The sequence below is a fragment of the Rhinopithecus roxellana genome, chromosome 9 (genome assembly GCF_007565055.1).
Source record: "Rhinopithecus roxellana isolate Shanxi Qingling chromosome 9, ASM756505v1, whole genome shotgun sequence".
NCBI classification, from domain to species: Eukaryota; Metazoa; Chordata; class Mammalia; order Primates; family Cercopithecidae; genus Rhinopithecus; species Rhinopithecus roxellana.
Window position 1 is genome coordinate 38,602,863 of NC_044557.1, and position 16,493 is coordinate 38,619,355.

Consider the following 16,493-nt stretch of genomic DNA (forward strand, 5'->3'; position numbering starts at 1 on the left):
GAGTGGAATTAGTGAGTGGCTAATGTCATCTTCTTGGGACTGAAACAGTAAATCAGAATGATTAAGGAATTGAGTAAGATAGTTTGAGTAGCATTCAACTGCATGAACACAAGATTCAGCCTGTATGGTTAAGGAAATTGTCAGTGAGACTGCCAGTCTAGAAAAATAGGTCTTATTAGGTTTAAAAAGTGAGTTTGGGGAAAAATGGGTTTAGGAAGAAGAAGAAAGTGAGAGCTTGACATAAAGATCAGAGAATAATGCTGTTTGTTTTTGCACTGAGAAAACTAAAAGACTGGAGACACTGAGAGCCTGAAAAGAGCTATTGGCAGGAACTGCTTCTGAAAACTACCAGGACCTGTTTGGAGCTTTGTCACTGGAGCTTAAGCCAGGAGCTGGCAGGAGGAAGGCCTACAGAGAGCAAGTGCTTACTGAGAGCTTTGACTAGAACCGGTGGTATGAGCTGTTATTGAAAATAGGAGACAAGATATCAGATGGAGGAAGTCTATACAGCCACTTCTCCTACACTCCAGTCTTATCCTCCCTTGACCTTCTAGTTCAGTAGAGATTGCTGGCTTGAAGAAAAACCACAAATGTAAATTTTCCCCCAGGAAACATAGTAAAGTTAGGTGCCCAGAAACTTTTATTGGGAGCTTCAGCCAGATACAGATGTTTTGAGCTGTATGCAGCCTACGGATTCTGAGTGAGCTGTGGGGCTGGTAGGTTGTGGGAAAAGGATTATATTATACAGTACACAGAAATCTTAGTGGCTTGCTAAAAGCTGTCAGTGACCCACTGGTGTCAGAAGTTCAGGTCCTCATCCCCTAAAGGAGTGCTTTATGATTGGTGTTGGACATGTATTTTATCTATTGTGTTTGCACAAATATTCCAGTTCTTTCTACCTTATTAGGGAGGATAATGACCTGACTCTTAATCAGCCATAGGAAAAAATTGTAATGACCAGAAAGCTACCTAAAAGAAAGATTAAGTATTGTTGTGTTTTTAACCCTTACATTTAAAAAATCAAGTATAATGCCTCATAAAGTCAAGTTAATACACATTCTAGTAAAAATTTGGGACAATACTTGTCAAGCAATTATTGAGATACAGTGGTTTCACCATCTCCACTACCACTAGAGGTCAGCACTTGACTCTCCATATGGTTCTGTATGCGGGAAAAGACCAATTCTCTGAAATAGATCATCATCTATGGTTCCTGTTGTTATCTCATGCCATCTGTCTTGAATCACAAAGGTGACTGCATCCCAGAAAATGAGAGAACACTCAAACAATGGCTGGGGTGAGTTGCTCAGATATTCCATCTGCAAATGTGAGAAAATCATAGGATTGTGTAATGTGGCCTTCAGTGTGTCCTCATTGGGGCCTTGCTGGTCAAAGTACTTGAATCATGTACTATGGTAGCAGGTGTTTCAGAAATAATTACACAGCAGGGGTAGCACTGGCATCACAATCTGCAATTTGAAACCAAATGGTGCCCTGAGCTTTCTATTCTGTCCCTTATGAAGGACAGAGACTAATCCTGGCCCAACGGCTCCTGAGTCCCTAAGCCCCGCTAGCATTTTCAGCCACATACTGTACTCAAGCTTCTTGTGGGAGGGCAGTTGTACTAGGTATAAGTGCATGAAGTGTTTGTAGGGAGTTTAAAGGATTTGGGGGCTGATCAAGGGAAAAGATATGACTACAAGAGGCAGTAACACATAATAAGCTTTGTTGGTGCTTGCGTGCTTGGATATGGCTGCGTGAGAAGGGCCCTCATAGCATAAGACTGCCCAGGGGTTTTCAGTGAAGGGCCACCATCCAGGAGATGAGGGTGAGGGAACTTCTAAGGAAGAGGGGGTCAAAACGGGGGCTTATGGGTCTAGTTATGTCATGCAATGGCATGGCAGGTCTCTGAGTCAGACAGCTCCAAAGAGCTATAAAAGCTTGAGATCCTATAACCAAAAAGCTCTATCTTATCAATAGCCAGCAGAAGTGGAATGAGGTTTTGCAGGGTAGGTAAAGCAGACTGGCTCTACATGGCCAGAAATCTGATAGTTGGGCTATTTTTTAGATAACTGGATGTGTTAAATAGACATTTCTCAAAAGCAGATATACAAATGACCAACAAACATATTAAAAAATGCTCACCATCACTAATCATAAGGGAAATGCAAACTAAAACCACGATGAGATACCACCTTACTCCTGCAAGAATGGTAATTATTAAAAAGTCAAAAAACAAAAGATGTTGGCACAGGTGTGGTGAAAAAGGAATGCTTATACATTGCTGGTGGGAATGTAAATTAGCACAACCACTATGGAAGACAGTTTTGAGATTTCTTAAAGATCTAAAAATAGACCTACCCATTTGATCCAGCAGTCTCACTACTGAACACAATGTATCAATATATCAAAAAGACATGTGCATGCATGTACTTATTGCAGCACAATTCACAATTGCAAAGATACAGAACCAACTAAGTGCCCATCAACAAATGAGTGGCTAAAGAAAATGTGATACATATATATCATGGAATACTACTCAGCCATAAAAAAGAGAAAAATAATGTTTTTTTGCAGCAACTTGGATGGAGCTGGAGGCCATTATTCTAAATAGGTAACTCAGGAATTGAAAACAGAACACCGTATGCTGTCACTTATAAGCTAAGCTATGGATACACAAAAGCATACAGAGTGATATAAGGGACTTTGGAGACTCAGAAGCGGGAGGGTAGAAGGGGGTGAGGGATAAAAAAATACAATGTGTACTACTCAGGCGTTGGATGCACTAAAATCTGAGACCTCACCACTACACAATTCATCCATGTAACCAAAACCCACCTGTACTCCAAAAGCTATTGAAATTTTAAAAATATTTCAGAATAAATACATAAACAATTAGATGTATAAAAATCCGACTTTGGTGCTGGCAGGCTTTTGAGCTACGGGGTTTCAGCCTGCAGTTAAGAAATTTTTAAAAAGCTAGGGGCCAATACACAGAGGCTGTCTTTGGCTTATTTGTGTAATAGCATGTAAGGCCTTTGGCGGGATTAACATAGTTGAAAGAAGACAACAAAGATGTAAGTGATCATCAGGAGTTTCCTGGTTCTCACTGACTAGGTAATTTGTACCAATTGTTCTTTGTACCAATTGTTCCTCCTGCTGACAGCAACTAGAAAAACTGAAAGAACACATCCGTCCCCCACCCCCCCCCCCACCCCCCCCCACCCCCCATATCTCAAAAGCCTTTGAGAGTAAATAATTACTGCTAACTGGGCCCTGATCTCGGAGAACAGAAGCTGAAAGACTAAGCAGGACTTTAAAAAAACAGCCCTACAGCTAGAAAAGAGGAGAAAACTTGGACACTAGCCCAACAAGGTTGAAGGTCCTGCAATTTTATTGAGATTCTGAAGTGCTGTAATCCAGGAGAAAGGGTAAACTAGAAGGAAATCATCTGTGGTTGACAATTACCTTGGTGGTCGCCAGCAACCATGCCCACTGGTTTTCATGTCCTTGTGTTGTAAGTCATGAATCTGGGATGGCTCTCTGTCCCAATTTAACCCATAGAATATGGCAGAAGTGATGCTGTGCCTAAATATTAAAGAGGTCTACCAGTTTCTGCTTTTGTTTTAAGCTAGCCACCGTTCAAGAAATTTAACTATCCCCAGACCATCTTGTTGTGGGAAGCCTCACATAGCCATGAGGAAAAGTCACATGGAAGAGAACAGAGTCCCCCAGACAGCAGCCCTAGCTGAGCTCCCAACCACAGCCAGCACCAACTTATCAGCATATATATATATGAAGCCACCTTGGGAGCATATCCATCAGCTCCAACTCCTCAGCCAATGCCAAGCAGAGCTGAAAATTGTCCCCACCAAGTTCTGCCTAATGACAACATTTGAGCAATTAAATAAAATGCTTGTTGTTTTAAGTTACTAAACTTTAAACTTGACTGTAGTTAGTTACAGAGAAAAAAATAATAGGAACACCAGTCTTGTATGGACTGCAACTGAACTTTGAGTCATCTGTGCAGCCAAGGAAACCTTGATCTTTAATGTTGGATTAAGATGATCTTAGTTTTGCGAAGACCACAGAAATCTGAAAATAGGAAATAAAAACACTTTCTGGTTTAAGAAAACATATTCTTAGTCCTCAGATTATTTCTTAAATATGTTTTAATGCAATGTTTGCCACAGAGATACCCATACAAATCAAGACAATATGAACAAGATTTGGCAGAAATAATAGAAACAGAACCATGAGAATTTTAGACATTTGAATGATCAGATACAGATCTTAACATAATTATCCTGACCAAGAAGATAAAACATGAGGTTGAGATTTTTTTTTAAAATCCTGAAAATTATGGAAAGGGATATTTCAGATTTGCAAAAGAAACAGAAACTCCACAACAGAAAATGCAATCACCAAAGTAAAAAACCCAAAGGTAGGTTTTACCAGGTTAGGGAGTTGACTGGAAGATAGGTCAGAAGAAAATACCAAAAGGATGGAAAACGAAAAAAGACTTAAAAATAGAAGATTTATTAACAAGATAAAAATGAAGTTTCATTAACAAGAAAGAATTACAAAAGGATGAAAAATGGAAAAAGATAAAAAACATAGAAGATGTGCTAAGTTAGATATAAGCAAGTGGAGTCTAAAAAGGAGAGCAGAAAGGGAATGGGGAAAAGCCATTTGAAAAAACAACATGTCGATATTCCAGGTTCATGAAAGATGTTAAACCACATATACTCAATAAAAGCAAGCAAAATAAATTCAAAGAACCCTATACCCAGGCACATCACAGGAAACCTTCCAAAATCTCAAGATGTAAAGGCTTTATAGCAACCAGAGGAAAAAATACAGATTACTTTTAAAGCACGAGAATTAGACTTACAGCTGATTTTTCAGCCAAGATAACAAAAGCCAGAAGACAGTGGACCAAAGACTTGAATACGATGAAAGAAGATAACAGATAACCTACAATTATACATCCAGGGAAATTTTCAAAATTGAGGTGAAATAAAGACATATTAAGTTTTTTTAAAAGAAAACTGTGAATTAATCCCTAGTAGATTTTTTCACTTAAAGGAGGTACTAAGAATGTTCATAGACAGAAGGAAAATGATCTCAGATCAATGGTCAGAGGTGCAGGAAAGAACTAATAGCAATAACAATGGCAAATATATGAGTGAATACATACAAATACTAATTGTATAAAATATCCTTAAATACTAATTTCATGAAAGAGTAATTATTCAGTGCTTAAAAGACTTAGAGAATTAAAGTATATGCTACCAACAACACATAAGTTAAGAAGACAGTAACAGTGTCCATGTTCTAAGATTTTTGTATTATTTTGGAGGAAAACAAAAGTACATTAACATTAGTCGGGGATTTTGAAATCTCAAAGGACCCTGAAAAGAATGATAAAAGAATATATAATTTCCAAACCAACAGGGAAAAAAAGTAGAGTAATGAGAAATTAATCCAACAAGAAGGCAAGAAAGGAAAGGGAAAAGAAATATGAGTATATTTTAGAAGGAACAAATAGAATATGGTGACTAAACCTGAAAAATATCAGTAATTATGTTAAAAATATAGACCAAATGCTTCAATTAAAAGAAAAAAAGTCATTCTGAATAAAAAACCAACATCATATGGTTTTTACAAAAGACACATCTAATATTTAAGAATACAGAAAATTTGAAAATAAAAGGAGGGGCAAAGATGCCATGCAGATGCTTAGCAAAAGAAAGCTGTATAGCTTTATTAAAATTAAAATGAAGACAGAAAGCGTTACTACAGATAAAGAGGGATACTTTGTAATGATAAAAATTTGACACCCTCCAAAGTCTAAACCAGGAAGAAGTCTAGTCCCTGAATAAACAAATAACAAGCTCTGAAATTGAGGCAGTAATTAATAGCCTACTAACCAAAGAAAGTCCAGGACCAGATGGATTCACAGCCAAATTCTAGCAGAGGTACAAAGACAGCTGGTACCATTCCTTCCGAAACTATTCCAAACAATAGAAAAAGAGGGAATCCTCCCTAACTCATTTTATGAGACCAGCGTAATCCTGATACCAAAACCTGGCAGAGACACAACAAAAAAAGAAAATTTCAGGCCAATATCCCTGATGAACATGGATGCGAAAATCCTCAGTAAAATACTAGCAAACCGAATCCAGCAGCACATCAAAAAGCTTATCCACCAAGATCAAGTCAGCCCTGGGATGCAAGGCTGGTTCAACATATGCAAATCAATAAACGTAATCCGTCATGTAAACCGAACCAATGACAGAAACCACATGATTATCTCAATAGATGCAGAAAAGGTCTTTGACAAAAATCAACAGCCCTTCATGCTAAAAACTCTCAATAAATGAGGTATTGATGGAATGTATCTCAAGATAATAAGAGCTATTTATGACAGACCTACAGCCAGTATCATACTGAATGGGCAAAAACTGGAAGCATTCCCTTTGAAAACCAGCACAAGACAAGGATGCCCTCTCTCACCACTCCTATTCAACATAGCATTGGAAGTTCTGACCAGGGCAATCAGGCAAGAGAAAGCAATAAAGGGTATTCAAATAGGAAGAGAGGAAGTCAAATTGTCCCCGTTTGCAGATGACATGATTGTATATTTAGAAAACCCGATTGTCTCAGCCCAAAACCTCCTTAAGCTGATAAGCAACTGCAGCAAAGTCTCAGGATACAATCTGCAAAAATCACAAGCATTCCTATACACCAAATCATGAGTGAACTCCCATTCACAATTGCTAAAAAGAGAATAACATACCTAGGAATACAACTTACAAGGGATGTGAAGGACTTCTTCAAGGAAAATTACAAACCACTGCTCAAGGAAATAAGAGAGGACACAAACAAATGGAAAAACATTCCATGCTCATGGATAGGAAGAATCAATATTGTGAAAATGACCATACTGCCCGAAGTAATTTATAGATTCAATGCTGTTCCCATCAAGCTACCACTGACTTTCTTCACATAATTGGAAAAAATTATTTTAAACTTCATACGGAACCAAAAAAGAGCCTGCATTGCCAAGACAATGCTAAGCCAAAGGCACAAAGCTGGAGGCATCATGCTACCTGACTTCAAACTATACTACAAGGCTACAGTAACTGAAACAGCATGGTACTGTTACCAAAACAGATATATAGACCAATGGAACAGAATAGAAGCCTCAGAAATAATACCACACACCTTCAATCATCTGATCTTTGACAAACCTGACACAAACAAGCAATGGGGAAAAGATTCCCTATTTAATTAATCATGTTGGGAAAACTAACTAACCATATGCAGAAAACTGAAACTGGACCCCTTCCTTAGACCTTATACAAAAATCAACTTAAGATGGATCACAGACTTACATGTAAGACCTAGGACCATAAAAATCCTAGAAGAAAACCTGGGCAATACCATTCAGGGCATAAGCATGGGCAAAGACTTCATGTCTAAAACACCAAAAGCAGTGGCAACAAAAGCCAAAATTAACAAATGTGATCTAATTAAATAAAGAGCTTCTGCACAGCAAAAGAAACTACCATCAGAGTGAACAGGCAACCTACAGAATGGGAGAAACTTTTTGCAATCTATCCATCTGACAAAGGGCTAATATCCAGACTCTACTAAGAACTTAACAAATTTACAAGAAAAAAAAACCCCATCAAAAAGTGGGCAAAGGATGTGAACAGACACTTCTCAAAAGAAGACATTTATGCAGCTAACAGACACATGAAAAAATGCTCATCATCACTGGTCATTAGAGAAATGCAAGTAAAAACCACAATGAGATACCATCTCACACCAATTAGAATGGTGATCATTAAAAAGTCAGGAAACGACAGGTGCTGGAGAGGATGTGGAGAAATAGGGATGCTTTTACACTGTTGGTGGGAGTGTAAATTAATTCAATCTTGTGAAAGATAGTGCAGCGATTCCTCAGGATCTAGAACTAGAAATACCATTTGATCCAGTCATCCCATTACTGAGTATATACCCAAAGGATTATAAATCATTCTATTATAAAGACACATGCACACGTATGTTTATTGCAGCACTATGCACAATAAAAAGACTTGGAACCAACCCAAATGTTCATCAATAATAGACTGGATAAAGAAAATGTGGCACATATACACCATGGAATACTATGCAGCCATAAAAAAGAATGAGTTTGTGTCCTTTGCAGGGACATGGATGAAGCTGGAATCCATCATTCTCAGCAAACTATCACAAGAACAGAAAACCAAACACCACATGTTCTCACTCATAAGTGGGAGTTGAACAATGAGAGCACATGGACATAGGGAGTGGAATGTCACACACTGGGGCCTGTCGGGGAGTGAGGGGCTAGGGGAGGGATAACATTAGGAGAAATACTTAATGTAGGTGATGGATTGATGGGTGCAGCAAACCATCATGGCACGTGTGTACCTGTGTAACAAAACTGCATGTTCTGCACATGTACCCCAGAACTTAAAGTATAATAAAAAAATGATTCACCAAGAATATATAATAGTTATAAGTTTATGGGCTTCTAAAACACATGGCCTAAAATATACAAAACAAAGAGTTGACAGAACTTTAAGGAGAAATCTGCAAACCTACAGTCATAGTGGAAAGTTTTAACACATCTGGCTTGATCAATAAAATGGCTAAGGATATAGATTTGAGCAAAACAATTATCAAACAAAATCAAAAACTATAAAAACAAAGTACCCAATAGGAATAGAATACATATCCTTTTCAAACACACATGGAACATTTATAAAAATAATCAGACATAAGGCAAGTCTCAAATGTTAAAAGATTTCAATCATATCAAATATGTTCTCTGACAACAATGCAATTATGGTAGAGAGCAAAATTTTTAAATAGCTGGAAATTTTCCATATGTTCGAAAATTAGGAGGTATAATTTAAAATAACTTATGGCTAAAAATAACAAACCATAATTAAAATTATAAAATATCTATAATTCAATGCTACGTATTAAGACGTGAAATGCAGTCAAAATAGCACTTACAGGAAAATTTATAGAGTTTAACGCACGTATTAGAAAACCAAGCCCAGCAATAAATTTTAAAAATACATAATGACCAAATTGAATTCATCCCAGACACATAAGCTTCATCTAACATTTAAAAACTCAGTCAATCACATTAACAGACCAAAAGAGAAACAACATATCTTCTACATAGGTGCAGAAATAACATTTGATAAAATTCAACATCCATTCATTCTTAGTGAATTCAGAAGAAGGACAGCTATTACAGCCACTTTTGACATCGTACTGGGGGGGTCTTAGCCAGAGCAGTACGATAAGGAAAAAATGTAAATGATATAAGGATTTGAAGAGTTTTTTCCCTTTCCAATTATCACTTAAGCTTATATAATTGTCTATGTAGAAAATTTAAAATAATTTATAATTTAATAAAATTTGGACATGAGCTTGGGAAGTTAGAAGGATAAAAAAATCAACATACAACAATTATTTCAAACCTAAGCATAAAAATAGAAAAAAATTATTTTTATCCACAATGAATAAGTAGGAACATTTTTAAATGTCAAAACCACAAAAAAATTAAGCTCCCAGGACTAAATTCAAGAAAATATACATAGGACATAAAGGTAAAAATGATAAAACTTTAAAATTCTTTAAAAAGATCAAAATAGGTGGACATATTATACAAAAGTCAACTCCAAATTAATCTATAGAGTCAATGCAATTGCAATAAAAATCTCAATAGGTTGTGTGAATGTGTGTACCTGTGTTCATATGTGTGTGTATATATGTATGTGTGTGTGTGTAAATTGACAAACTAATTCTAAAATTCATGTGGAAATGTACAGGACCCAGAATAACCACAGAACTCTTGAAGAACAACAGGATGGCAGAATTTGCTCTTTAAGATATGAAGACATATTTTAAAGCATCACATGTAAGATTGTTACTGGCCCAGAAATAACCAAATTGACCAATGGAACAGAATAGAGATCCCAGAAATCCATGGAAAGGATTTCCTTTTCTAATAAATAGTGCTACAAGAGTGGAATATCTATATAAAATAAGTGAGATTAGAATTCTACCCTCCAGCACATTAAAATGTCAGGTATAAATGGGCCATAGACTTCCATATGAAAGGAAAAGCTATAAAGATTGTAGAGTTATAGAGAGTTTATAGAACAATATCTTCCTAAATTGAGGAACAGATTGGTTAATTCAGTAAATTAAAATAAAGAATTTCTGATTACCAAGAGATACCGTAAAGTAAAACAACAAGAAAGCCCCAGAATGGGAGAAGATATATGCAATACATAAAACTGACAAAGAATTCATATCTAGAATACACATTTTTAAAATACCACAAATTAATTTTAAAAACCAAAGTAAAAATTTGTAAAGGACTAAAATACACTTAGAGAATATCCAAATGGTATATAAACCACGAGATTGACAAACATTAAAATATTTTAAGAGCTGGGACATCATGGTTAGAATCAGGCCTCAGGTGACTCAGAGACTGGTAGAGAGTGGTAGGTGGTAGTAGTTTGATTGCATCTTAAAGTGTTAGATGGGGCAAGGAAGAGAATGGAGCAAAACATTGTAACTCTTAGAATTATGCCACTGCCTCAAAATAGGAAGATCTTGAGGGCTTTAGATAACTACAACTATAAACCGCATGTTTATCTTATCTGCCACTAATTAAATTCACTATGCATTTTAGTTGAAAGCTGTCATTAGATTCTGAAGTGGAAATTAGAGGCATTGAATGCTGTTTCTAATATTAGCTACAGCCATGCCACATTGACAGGTGACCAAGAGTGTAGAGACATTTAAAATTAAAGGCTCACATTCTGGTTGAATATTATGTCACTTTAAGTATCGATGTAGAAATGACAACAAATACCTTTAACAATGGATAGGTGCCTATTCTATTTAAAAATACTCCAAGCACTTCCTTAAACCCTACATTCCATAGTTGTTTCCTTGTTCTATGGATAACACGCAAGAGGGCGAGGCATCGTACGACCACCTCCTTGACGGTTGTGGAATTTTGGCAGCTGTCTCTGCTCACCATATTTCCCGAGGATTCCTCAGAGCCAAGAGTATCTGCCAAGAGGAATCAAAATGTTGCTGATGACCAGGAATTGGACGTGTTACAAGTGGAGGTGTTCCAGCTCTCCTAATTTGCCAACTCCACTGTTAGGAGTGTGATAAATGGATTGGGTGCATCTGCCCTTGTGGGCTGACAAAGATCCAAGCGGCTTAAAAAATGACAGGAAGCCACCCTAGAAACAAGAAAATGTATGTAAAGAGGCATTTTCCAGAGATTTCTTCCTTCCTGTTTGTTTGTTTGTTTGATTTGGAGTCTCACTGTCGCCCAGGCTGGAGTGCAGTGATGCAGTCTTGGCTCACTGCAACCTCCACCTCCCAGGTTCAAGCGATTCTCCTGCCTCAGCCTCCCAAGTAGATGGGATTACAGGCATGTGCCACCACACCTGGCTAATTAGTAGAGACGGGCATGTTGACGAGGCTGGTCTCAAATTCCTGACCTCAAGTGATCTACCCGCCTGGAGATTTCTTTCTTTCAAGGCAGAAGTGACAGCCCTTTCATTTGATTGGCCGAGACATGATATCTTTGGAACCATGGAGGGGAAATGCTGCAATTTGTATTTCAGGGCCCAGAGTGAGAATTCCAGGAATATTAAGCCATTAGAATTAACATGCTTAAAATATCCACTTAAGGCTTTTTGATGACCAACATAGTATTGTTGCAGTTTGAGGACTTTTCTTCCTTTCTTCCTTTTTTAAAAAAAATCTTCCTTTGTAGATTTTCCTTCCTTGGTAATGAGTCATTCAAGGAAACAAATTCTGAACTTCCAACTGTTCAAAGAGAACAAAATCTGTGACTAAAGCTTTAAAATGTTCAGGGGAAAAGTTACACAAGTAATATGCAGAGTTTTTATAACAAACAAAATGAAAAGTTTCACAAAAACCTGTTTTTAGTTTATTTATTTTTACAAATGGGGCCTGCTCTGTCGCCCAGGCTGGGTGTAATGGTACAAGTCATAGCTCACTGCAGCCTTAAACTCCTGTGTTCAAGTAATCCTCCCACCTCAGCCTCCCAAGTAGCTGAAATTACAGGTATGTGTCATTACATCCAGTTAATTTTTAAATTTTTTGTAGAGGTAGGATTTCACTATGTTGCCCAGGCTGGTCTTGAACTCCTGGCCTCAAATGATCCTCCCACCTTGCCCTTCCAAAGTGTTGGGATTACAGGTGTAAACTACCACATCCAGCTTCAGTTTTAGTTTAAACTTAGCTAACGAAAACTAAGTCTTAGTTTAACAAAAATAACTAAAACTGAATCTGTACTCCCAATGTGCAACTATATACATTGCTAATTTTGGTTATAACCTTCCATTTTCTGCTTACTTTTCTGTTTTTTTTTTTCCTATATAAAGACATACATGTAATTGTGTGCATGTGTGTGCACATGCATGGGTGTGTGTGTGTGTGTTTGTGTGTGAAGGCCACCAAAAATAATTTTCATTACTAAATTCAGTGGTCAATCTTTTTTTTTTTTTTTTTTTGAGACAGTTTTGCTCTTGTTGCCTAGGCTGGAGTGCAATGATGCAATCTCGGCCCACTGCAACCTCTGTGTCCCAGGTTCAAGTGATTCACCTGCCTCAGCCTCCTAAGTAGCTGGGATTATAGGCACCCATCACCACGCCCAGCTAATTTTTGTATTTTTAGTAGAGATGGGGTTTCACCATGTTGGTCTTCAATCCCTGATGTCAGGTGTTCCACCCGCCTCAGCCTCCCAAAGTGTTGGGATTACAGGTGTGAACCACCATGCCCAGCCCAGTGGTCAATTCTTAGTCTTCATCTGCCATGACCTGTGAGCAGCATTTGACACATTATGATCACCCTCCTCCTTGAACTATATTTTTCACTTAGTTCCCAAGAACCCCCACTCTCTGGGCTTTTCCTTCTGTATCATTGACCTTTGTTTTTAAGTGTCCTTTGCTGATTTTCCTTTCCCAAAGCTCAGTTATTCTACTTCTTGGACTCACTGTCTTGGGAATCTCTTTTGGTTCCCTGGTTCTAAATATCGTCATCTACCTGCTGAGAACTCCCACATGTACATCTTGCCTGAGCTTCAGACTTATTTCTCTCTACCGCCACTTGAAAGTCTAATAGGCATCTCAAAGGTGTCCAGAATAGAACTTCCAAATCATAGCAAACCACTCCCCAACTACAAAAAAGAAAGAAAGAAAAAGAAAGAAAGAAAGAAAGAAAGAAAGAAAGAAAGAAAGAAAGAAAGAAAGAAAGAAAGAAAGAAAGAAAGGAAGAAAGAAAGAGAGAGAGAAAGAGAGAAAGAAAAAGGAAAGAGAGAGAAAGAAAGAAGAAAAAAGAAAAGAAAGAAAGAAAAAAAAAGAGAAAGAAAGAAAGAAAGAAGAGAAAGAAAGAAAAAGAAAAAGAAAGAAGAAAAAGAAAAAAGAGAAAAGAAAAAAGAAAGAAAGAAAGAAAAAGAAAGAGAAAAGAGAAAGAAAGAAAGAAAGAAAAGAAAGAAAGAAAGAAAAGAAAGAAAGAAAAGAAAGAAAGAAAGAAAGAAAGAAAGAAAGAAAGAAAGAAAAGAAGAAAGAAAGAAAGAAAGAAAGAAAGAAGAAGAAAGAGAAAGAAAGAAAGAAAAGAAAAGAAAGAAAGACAAAGAAATCTCTTGGCATCTCATTAAATGGTAACTCCAAACTTCAAATTGCTCAGGTCAAAATTTTGGTACCATTCTGATTCTTCTTTTTCCCTGCCACCATATATACAATCCATTAGCTAGCCCTTAAAATACTTCCAGAATCCAACCACTTCTCACTGTATCCTCCACTTCTGCACTAGTCCACACCACCATGAACTTTTGCCTGGATCACTACAAGAACCTCCTGAAAGAGTCTCCCCACTTTTGCCTTTGTCCTCTCCAAGACTGAGTGATCCTTCTGAAGCTAAAGTCTGTTCATATCACTCTTCTTCCCAACACACTCCAATGACTTGCCACATGACCCAGACTAAACCCAACATCCTCACAACGGTCTACTCAACATTCTATGTGTCTTGCTTTTTAAATTTAAAAATATAAATATAGGAAGCAGCATAGTGGCAGTTAAGAGCATGTGGTCAAGGTCCACTTGCCTGTGTTCAAAGCCTTCTATTAATTATCATCAATAGCTGTGTGGCTATTGGGCAACTAACTTAACCTCTCAGTGCCTACATTTCCTCATCTGTAAAATAATTACAATATCCATATCATAGGGTTGTTGTGAGGATTCATAAATTAATACTTCTAACATACTTACAATAGTGCTGAAATAAACATAAAAGTAAAAAATGACAAAAGGCATTTTATGCTATTAGCAAATATTTCATTATAAATTCTGTATGTAAGAAAACATGTCTCCAATGGTCCTATCTATAAGAATTTATAAATACCCCAGATATCTTTCAAACAGGATAAAAAAAGTTTTGGTTAAATAAATTTAAGATGAGCCATCATTGTTTGATTTTTAAAAATTTATTCTGAGTTTAAGATTAGAATGGATTATCCATCATGATTTATGCTTTTAAATATTTTGGTAATTTAAAGCATCCTGATGCTGAGCTCCTTAAATATTCATCTACTTCCTAATCAATAATACTTTAGTTCTTAAAATAGATATGATTTGTTCCCTTTATCATGTAGATTGATTTATAAAGTGTACTTTACTTTTCTGCTTTACTTCTGGACTTACATTACTGTTTTAAAATGAAACAATTTGATCTAAACTAATACAATAAACAAAAACTTAAGGTGTGTTCCTACATAGACGTATGATAGGCACAGTAGGGAGAGGAGTCAGGTGGAATTTCCAGCAGAGTCCCTCAGGAATTGCTTTCTGATCCACAAAGGAGAAGGCCTTATGCCCACAAGAAAATTTATATAGATTATTAAGTGGAAAGACCTATTTAGAAAGAGGCCAAATATGCATTTGAATGCAAAGGAAGTCACAGTATTTGTTCAGAAAACCAAGAGATAGTCAGGGCTTGTGGAAGATTAATGAAGGGGTCTTAATTTTGTTCAAGAGAGACTTTTTTGATAGCTGAGTTGAACTTTTAGAATATATGTTGTGACATTCTGTTAATTGTGGAAAATTCTTCTGGTTCTAAATGGAAATTTGGTGTAAACTGATCCTGTTGCTGAAACTCTTAAAGGTCTGTAGGGGTGGGCTACTGATAGCTTCTTGGTAAAAAGAAATTTCGCATATTTGCCAACAACAAATGTCTCTCAGGCTCAACAGTCATGCAGATACTCAGAATTCCTCTGGAAATGTGAGGGGAGAATTAGTACTATTTTGCCTGTGCACTCGAAACAAGGAACACCATTTAGTGAAAATGTACTTGTCAATCACCGCTAGTCTGAAACTTACTATTTCACAGTATTTGCACTAATAAAGAATATACAAATGAATAGTGCCCTTCTAAAATGCCATCATCGTTCATTCTTGTCAAATTTCTTTTATTTTAAAAGAAAATTGGCCCTGAAACACCATCCAGACAAGAATCCAGATGATCCAGCTGCTACTGAGAAGTTTAAAGAAATCAACAACGCCCACGCAATACTTACCGACATCTCAAAGAGAAGCATATACGACAAGTACGGATCGCTGGGACTCTACGTAGCCGAGCAGTTTGGAGACGAACATGTTAACACCTACTTCATGCTGTCCAGCTGGTGGGCAAAGGTGAATCTGAATTTCCTTTCTTCACAAACAATCTCCTGTAACACCATGATATTAATCACTCTTTTAGATTCCATCTCAAAGGAAGTCTGACCTTCCTGCTATTAAACTCTGGTAAATGAAAGGAGATACTGCTTCCACTGAGTGCTATTATTTAGGATCATTTCTGGTTTAGCTCAACAAATAATTGTAAGATACAACATGATTTAAAATACTTCTAGACATTAATTGTATTTGAATTTGGAGCTCCAGATTAACTCTTTATAATGACTAATTAAGGACTGACTCATTGCTCAAAACCAAAAATAATTTATTAGTGTGACAACTGCTTAATAAATTACTATAGGGCAAATTTAGCCATGTCCTTTACTATCTATAGCATAGGCTACATCAGCAAACACAATACTGGGGAGAATGAGTGGTAATTATGTCAGAGACTCACTTGGAGCCTGCTGTGAGGTAGAGGAGAAAGAAATGAGGGGGAAAATGTGAGAATTTACTAGTGGAGGACAGGGAATTGGAGAGGCAGAGACAGGGGGACAGAAAGCAAAATGGATACCTATTCAAGAAAAAGGCGACATTTTTAAGGGCTTAGTTCAATCAGAATTGACTTTTGTGAGGTAAATTTTGTTTGGTTTCCTAGGAATCTCTAGCATATATATGTTTGGTGATGGTTTTTACTTGTTTGTG

At 36.9% G+C, this 16,493-nt stretch overlaps 1 protein-coding gene across 3 annotated transcripts in view; it reads left to right on the plus strand.

The window, feature by feature from the left end:
- DNAJC5B (DnaJ heat shock protein family (Hsp40) member C5 beta) overlaps positions 1–16,493 on the plus strand; it is a 119,537-nt gene that overhangs the window by 79,779 nt on the left and 23,265 nt on the right. For all 3 annotated transcript variants that reach the window (XM_030938004.1, XM_030938006.1, XM_030938005.1), the window contains one exon: positions 15,593–15,806. In XM_030938004.1, the coding sequence (XP_030793864.1) occupies positions 15,593–15,806 (214 nt within the window). The remainder of the gene's footprint in view (positions 1–15,592; positions 15,807–16,493) is intronic.